Source organism: Bidens hawaiensis, unplaced genomic scaffold (assembly GCF_021521415.1).
Source record: "Bidens hawaiensis isolate Kalapana, Puna unplaced genomic scaffold, B.hawaiensis_p1.1 tig00019935_1, whole genome shotgun sequence".
Taxonomy (NCBI): Eukaryota; Viridiplantae; Streptophyta; class Magnoliopsida; order Asterales; family Asteraceae; genus Bidens; species Bidens hawaiensis.
This window is the reverse complement of record NW_027493029.1, coordinates 90,761-97,417: the sequence shown is the minus strand read 5'-3', so window position 1 is coordinate 97,417 and position 6,657 is coordinate 90,761. Positions and strand designations below refer to the sequence as shown.

Here is a 6,657-nt window from a genome sequence, read left to right as displayed (position 1 = left end):
TCGGTCGCTGGAATGAGACCTTGGTCGACGAAATCATCTGAGGTTGCGAAGGAAAAAGGATTGGGTGCCCGAGGGTTCTATTTCTCATTATCGTTTAGTTGGAAGGAAAATTTCAAGAAAATAAAGAAGACAAAGAAGAAGGACTGACCTGGCTTTGAATCGATGGAAGAAGTATTTATTTGAGATTGGGAAATGGTTTAATTATAACCTGGAAGGGCGGTTATAGACTTTCCTCGATCCGCTTACACGTCCTTTCAGTTGACAGAAGATATTTTAGTTTTCAAATTTTGAAATTTTTCAGCTGTCCCGCCTTATCTGTAAAAATTGGGGGCAATTGTTGGGTGCGGATTTTTATCCTCGGAATTGAGCATAACTTGAGGATGTTGACTTAAGCTGTTATTCTGAGGAAGGTACGTTGACTAATTCAATTGTTCTATATTATCTAATTGTTTTGCAGATAAGAGCACGTGTTAAATATGTTTATAAGAACGTGGATTGAAACGGAATACTACTTGAACTTCGTCAACAAACAACGTGGGCAGCAACGGCTTGTTAAAGACTTAGTGTAGGGTTTCCGGAATAATCGGGATATCAGTTGTAAATCTCTTATTATATATTGAGCTGATAATATCGATAGGTCACACACAACTCACTCATTTAGCTACTGTTAATCATTGTATCACTTAGCTCATGATCACTTATCAGCTCCAACCTTTGTAATCACCGGTTTTATTATTAATAATATTGACGGTGATAGTTTTCACCGTCCAGGGGTTTTTTGTGCCGGAGATCATAATAATCAAGCGTAATTCGACCAAAAGTTAAGTTCATAATCTTTAACCGAAGAGATTAGACTAAATATTACGTTGTAAACTCTTGACCGAAGCGAAGATTATCATAATCAAGGGTTTTTTCCCTCGTAATTATATCCTCGTGTTCAATTTTTTTACCATTAAGCACCTCGCCTCACGCACTAATTTGATCAAAAGTTAGTTTGTTAATTTTTGACCGAATCACGTCGTATGACCAAAATCCTCATGAAATGCACACCATTTGGATTTGGCTCTGAAGGTCGTTGACTTCTCCTTCTTTCGAGGCCACCTTCATTTCTCTCCTAGATCCTTCATGGCACAAATCAATCCATGAGTATCCACAGAGAAGCAGTACTCTGAGATCATTGGGTAATCTGCATCATCCTTTCCTTGTTCAACTTCTCGGACGTTTTGGTTGTTGAATTTGGAGTAAGGCTTCGAGTTGTTGTTTCTGAAAGAGGATCCTTGTTTCTTGTCAGGAGATTCTTGCTTCGTTTGATCCCCTAACCATTCTTGGATCCTTTCCTTTTGTCATCCTCCAACCGTACAAATCTAAGTGTCCTGTTCCATACTTCATCTAAAGTCGCGCAAGGAGTCTTCACAAGATTGTCATAAAAGGGGGGCCCTATTTAGCCCCATCTTGAAGGCTTCCACAGCCATAGCCATGTCAAGATTAGGGATCTCTAGGGCTCCCTGCCAAACCTCGTGGCAAAATCCCTAAGGGATTCATCATTAGGTTGGATAACTCAATATAAGTCACTAGTTAACTTTTCAAATTTCCTAATGCAAGAAAATTGGTTGTTGAACAAGTTAACTAAATGTGAAAAAGAAGTAACGAAAAAGGGAGGAAGACTTAGCAGCCATTTTAGAGAAGATCCAGTTAGTGTGGATTCGAAACCCTTGCATAGACAAGCTTCCTTGAGTCTTTCAGGAATTGGATTGATCTCCATCCTCTCCCAAAATTGAGCCACATGCTTTATCCGGATTAATGGTCCCATCATACACTTTCATGTTGGGGGTTTGAAAGCGTTTTGGGATCTCCGCATCACAGATTGGTGGAGCGAATCTGGATAACTTATGGCTCCCTTCTGGTATTTCAGGGATTGGACGGGCCACCCCTGGTACGCTGGATATCATATCCTTAAGCTTCTGCAGTTCCTTAGCATAGCCTGGTTGATACCTGTATCCTGCATGGAACCAAGATTAGCATCTAAGGATATAGGATTATATGAGTTACCTATCTGTTGTGTGGATGTTGGCATCCCATAGGAATTGCTGAGGTAAGAAACGTCTGCTACGAGAGTTGGTCCACCAGAGGCAATGGTTTGCATGGGGATTATATCTCCTTCATGGACCTCTGAGGATCTTTGATGTTGAAATCCAAAGGATCCTTGATTCTGGATGAAGGATCCTTGAGGCTGGGAGTTGAAGGATCCTTGATGATACAATTCGGAGGATCCTGGCTGAAGGATTAATGATCCTTGCTGGAGGAGAGAGGATCTTTGAGCTTGAAAGCCCATGAACCTTGGATTAAGGATAGATGATCCTTGCTGAAAAACTGGGGATCCTTGAGCTTGCTGACCCATGGACCCATGGTGAAGGATAGATGATCCTTGCTGGAAAATTGAGGATCCCTGAGTTTGCTGACTCATGGATCCCGGTTGAAGGATAAATGATCCTTGCGCATGTTGAGCCAAGGATCCTGGAGTGGTAAAATCCAGCATCCTAAGCATTAGAGGAGTCTGTTCCTCTGCTGGCCTCTTGGTCCTTTTGAGATCTTCTATCTCCCGAATGATCCTCTGGTTAGTATTGCTCTGCTGCTCCATGCAAGTTTTAACATGTGAAAACATAGTAGAAACATCATTGTCAGAGTTAACCACCGAAGTGGCAACAGTGGTTTTTGAGTTGTGGAAGACTGGGATTTGTGTCTTGTTTCCAGCCACGGTGGTCCTTGGAGCTGCTGCTAGCGAAGGAGGCATCGGTGGTAAGGTTCTTGATAAGTGAGAAATAGATGAGGGCATGGTTATTGAAGCAGAAGATTATTGAGAGGCCACTAAGAGTGGTATTGACAGAAAAGGTTGAAAATTGATAGGGTATTTTCTGGATTATAGCACCAATTGTCCCACGGTGGGCGCCAAATTGTTTTGGTTAAAAATCGTTTAAGGATCAAGTAACCAAATTTGTAAGGTGATGTCTAGTGCTATAAGGATAATAACGATTATGAAATGGGTTCAAACACAAACACACGGATTTGTTTCGAGGAAAAGACCTTGATCTTGGTAGGATCGCCGACACAAAAACCCCGGGGGATGACAAATCGTCTATCACCACTTTATTAATGTAAAACTCGGGTTACAAGGGTGGAGTTTATGATCAAAGGTTACAAATAGCTAAGTGTTTGTATGAACTACTTAGAGAGTTCTTGAGAGAGTGAAATGTGTGCCGTAAGTAAGTGTCAAGTGACCTAATTTTGATCATAACTCGGTAGTTTACAATAATAACAACTAACTACTTTCTCCTACTAATCCGCCATCTTCCCACTCACTTCATCCGTGCCATTTGACCACGTGCTGAACAGGTCCAGTAGCGAAATAGCTGGTGGACTAGTTCTTGGAGCCGTTACACTTATTGAATATCAACCTACACACAAGAAACAATCGTGAAGAATACCAGATACCGAGGATCCTTAATCGTGACACAACTCCGGAGCTCTTCAGAATGATAAATGATCCAAACTTGTCTTCAAGAATAACATATACTCAGTACTCAATTATTTGTGGCATAACAATAACCATTATGCTTTTAATGATTTTAAGGTCAAATCAACCATGTGATGGTTAATGATTTGTGATCATGGTAACCATAATGATTTGAGTATCAAATCACCTATGTGAGAGAGAAGTGAGGTCGCTTCAAATAGAATTGGGGAGGGGGGGCACACATCCCAGAGCTCGCGCAGAACCAGGCTAGTGTTCCATGACCAGAACGGACACGACAATGAGGGGTTAATCAGACCAGGAAGAGTGTTGTGTGAAATGTAATAACGTCTACATCAAAAAGGGATTGGTTCAATGACATCGCGTCTACCAACCGCTAGGAGACTAAGTATGTTTCACAAAGGAAGGTTCAAGGCTAACGCTACCTATCCTGCAACGCTCGACCGTTGTACCTCTATTTTACACGTGAGTGTACGGATCGATCTCCATTCATGTGAGGGATTGTTGGAAATTTTTGGACAAATAATATTTATTAGTATTTGTTACTAATAAATAAATTATTAATGTGTCCAAGGAGTAGAGATGAATGCGATGTCGATACTCTAAAGTGTGTAGTTGAGAACTTGAACATTTGTAAAAAGGGAAATGGGTTTGTCCCATATTGGTAGAACGCTTGAGAGCCGCCATAATATTTTTGTGTGGTTGGACGGGTAGTGTAACAAGTTTCGTCATGTGGCAGTGCCATGTGTGTGAGCGTAACAAGTGTTGGTAGATGCGATGAGTCACCACGCCATGTGTCAGCACATGAACCCACTAGCCTTGCATGCTTTACACCTCGTGAGACATGTGTCGTGTGTGTATGACTCTTGTTGACAAGTGCCATGTGCGTATGTCATATGTTGACATGTGTCCTACTGACTCATCACGTAACCCACTATATATAGAAAGATCGGGTGAGCATTTTTGACACACCGACAAACTTGATCACTCACGACCCGAATACACACACGGCCTAACCAGCTCGTTACCGTACACATGAAACCAAACGGCTCCCTACCGATGATACGTGTTCTTAGTTCCAACTATCTCTCGATCTCGATCCCGATCTCTCGTTACAAATACAGCTCGAGTGCTAGGGTAATCCCAACAGTACATACTGCTTCGGCTGTTGTACCCTGGGAAGCAGACGGGCTTGCGGAAGTGGCCCGAAATCTGTTTTAAGGGACCTCTGTTTAACAGAAATCCTCAGCCACAACCGGAAACCATAGTTTGTTCAGTTTTGCAGCTAGATGGGTTTCGGGTGATTAAGACGGGTTAACCAAGCAAAGGGGCGTACAAGAATACATGAATCGAAGGTGATGCTCGGGTCTAGACGAACACGAGCTAGACAGTGTGAGTGTGGTTCTGGTGAAGTTTCAACGTGATGATCAACTCGACTCCGGTTCGATTTCAACTCGTCATAAAACATTCGGCGTTCGAGTACAAGTTAAGATTTTGGTATGAATCAAGTCACATGTGTATGTTGTATTTTGTTATTTTTAGTTTCAATATGTATACGGTATATATACTACAATTTCCCAAACTGTATAAAGAGATTATTTATTTTATTAATCTTATTTAATAAAATCGTGACCCATGTCCTACACTGCCAACAAATTTGCGGCAATGACATAACATCTCATGAAGTGTTGTATCATTTCAAATTAAACTTTGTGATGATTACATCCTATAAAAGAAAGGCTTGTTTCAACACTTTTTTACATATAAAATCATACTCTCTTTTTTTAACTTTCTAAATTATTCATCATCTGATTGAAATATCAACTAACACACTTGAAATACACTTAATAAAATATTACGATTTAGTTTTTTTTTTATGTTATTAGATTCTTTTATTAATTTTATAATAATAATACACCTTTCAATCAATCCATATCGATCTGTTAAAGAAAACCAATCATTATCACTTTATGATAAAATACGTATCCTTTGTCAAAGAATGAGAGCATCGTCAACTTTAACAACTGGCCACCGCAATTTGGGAAATTAAAAACTCATGTTTCAGTTATATATTAGAAATATCTTATTTATAATTTCTACTAATATATAGCTAATAAATAGAAGTTTTACATAAGAGTTTTCTAATTGAAAATGGTATTTGCTTGGCCTTTATAAAAGAGTAGAGTAGAAAGAAACTTAAATATTTTAAAATAAGTATAAACAAATCATATTGAATCAACCTTTCATGTTCTAGAAGAAAGCAATGTGACAATCATCATAGAACATGGATGACACCAAATTTTCGTTCTTCCCCTAATATTTTATGCAAAATAACATGCTACAAATCTAACAGTTTTCGTACTAAATTAAGAAATCCAAGGGTTCTGTCCCAATTAATGTGGTTTCCTAAAACTACTTCCATGATCTTGGTGTTCTTCCTTAGCATCCTCATGTCAGGGTCAAATGCCATCCCACACCCAAGAAGACACTCCCATCATCTTATCAAAGACTTCATGTCTCTTCAAAATCGTGCCCGAGCCGCAATACATATGCCGCCTCTAGTGTGGGACCGGCGTCTAGCGCGTTATGCAAACATGTATGCTAGGCAGAGGCGTCAAGATTGCTTGTTGAAGCATTCCAACGGACCGTATGGGGAGAACATTTTTTGGGGTAGTGGTAGTAGATGGAACCCGTCTCAAGCGGCTGCCACATGGGTGTCGGAGGGGCGTTGGTACAACCACCAATCGAATTCGTGCAATCAAGGGAGGGAATGTGGGCATTACACGCAAATTGTGTGGAAGTCGAGTAGACGAATTGGGTGTGCTAGAGTGACTTGCTTTGGAGGTAGGGGAGTGTTCATGATTTGTAACTATGATCCTCCTGGAAACTACGTAGGTGAGAAGCCTTATTAATTAATATATTAGTGTCTAATTTGTTGAGTTGTGACGAATGTGTGATTCTTTTAACAATGTATAAGTTAGTGTAATAAATATCTATCAATTACTAGTTAACTTCTACATTCTAGCTTGTTTACCATATGTGAACACGAGCATTCGCAGTATGACTAGAGGTATAGTCAATGGGGATATTCTTTATATCTTAAATCCGAAACAATATATAAACTGTGT

At 40.0% G+C, this 6,657-nt stretch overlaps 1 protein-coding gene across 1 annotated transcript; it reads left to right on the top strand.

Moving 5' to 3' along the window:
- The first annotated feature begins 5,836 nt into the window (after positions 1-5,836).
- LOC143559557 (pathogenesis-related protein PR-1-like) lies at positions 5,837-6,441 on the top strand. The gene has a single exon (XM_077048093.1). It carries the CDS (start codon positions 5,926-5,928, stop codon positions 6,439-6,441), a length of 516 nt encoding a protein of 171 aa, XP_076904208.1. The 5' UTR covers positions 5,837-5,925.
- Positions 6,442-6,657: the final 216 nt, after the last annotated feature.

What these genes read in the sequence shown, in the direction of transcription:
- LOC143559557 (XM_077048093.1), top strand. Translation starts at nt 5,926, where the DNA reads ATGTGGTTTCCTAAAACTACTTCCATGATCTTGGTGTTCTTCCTTAGC.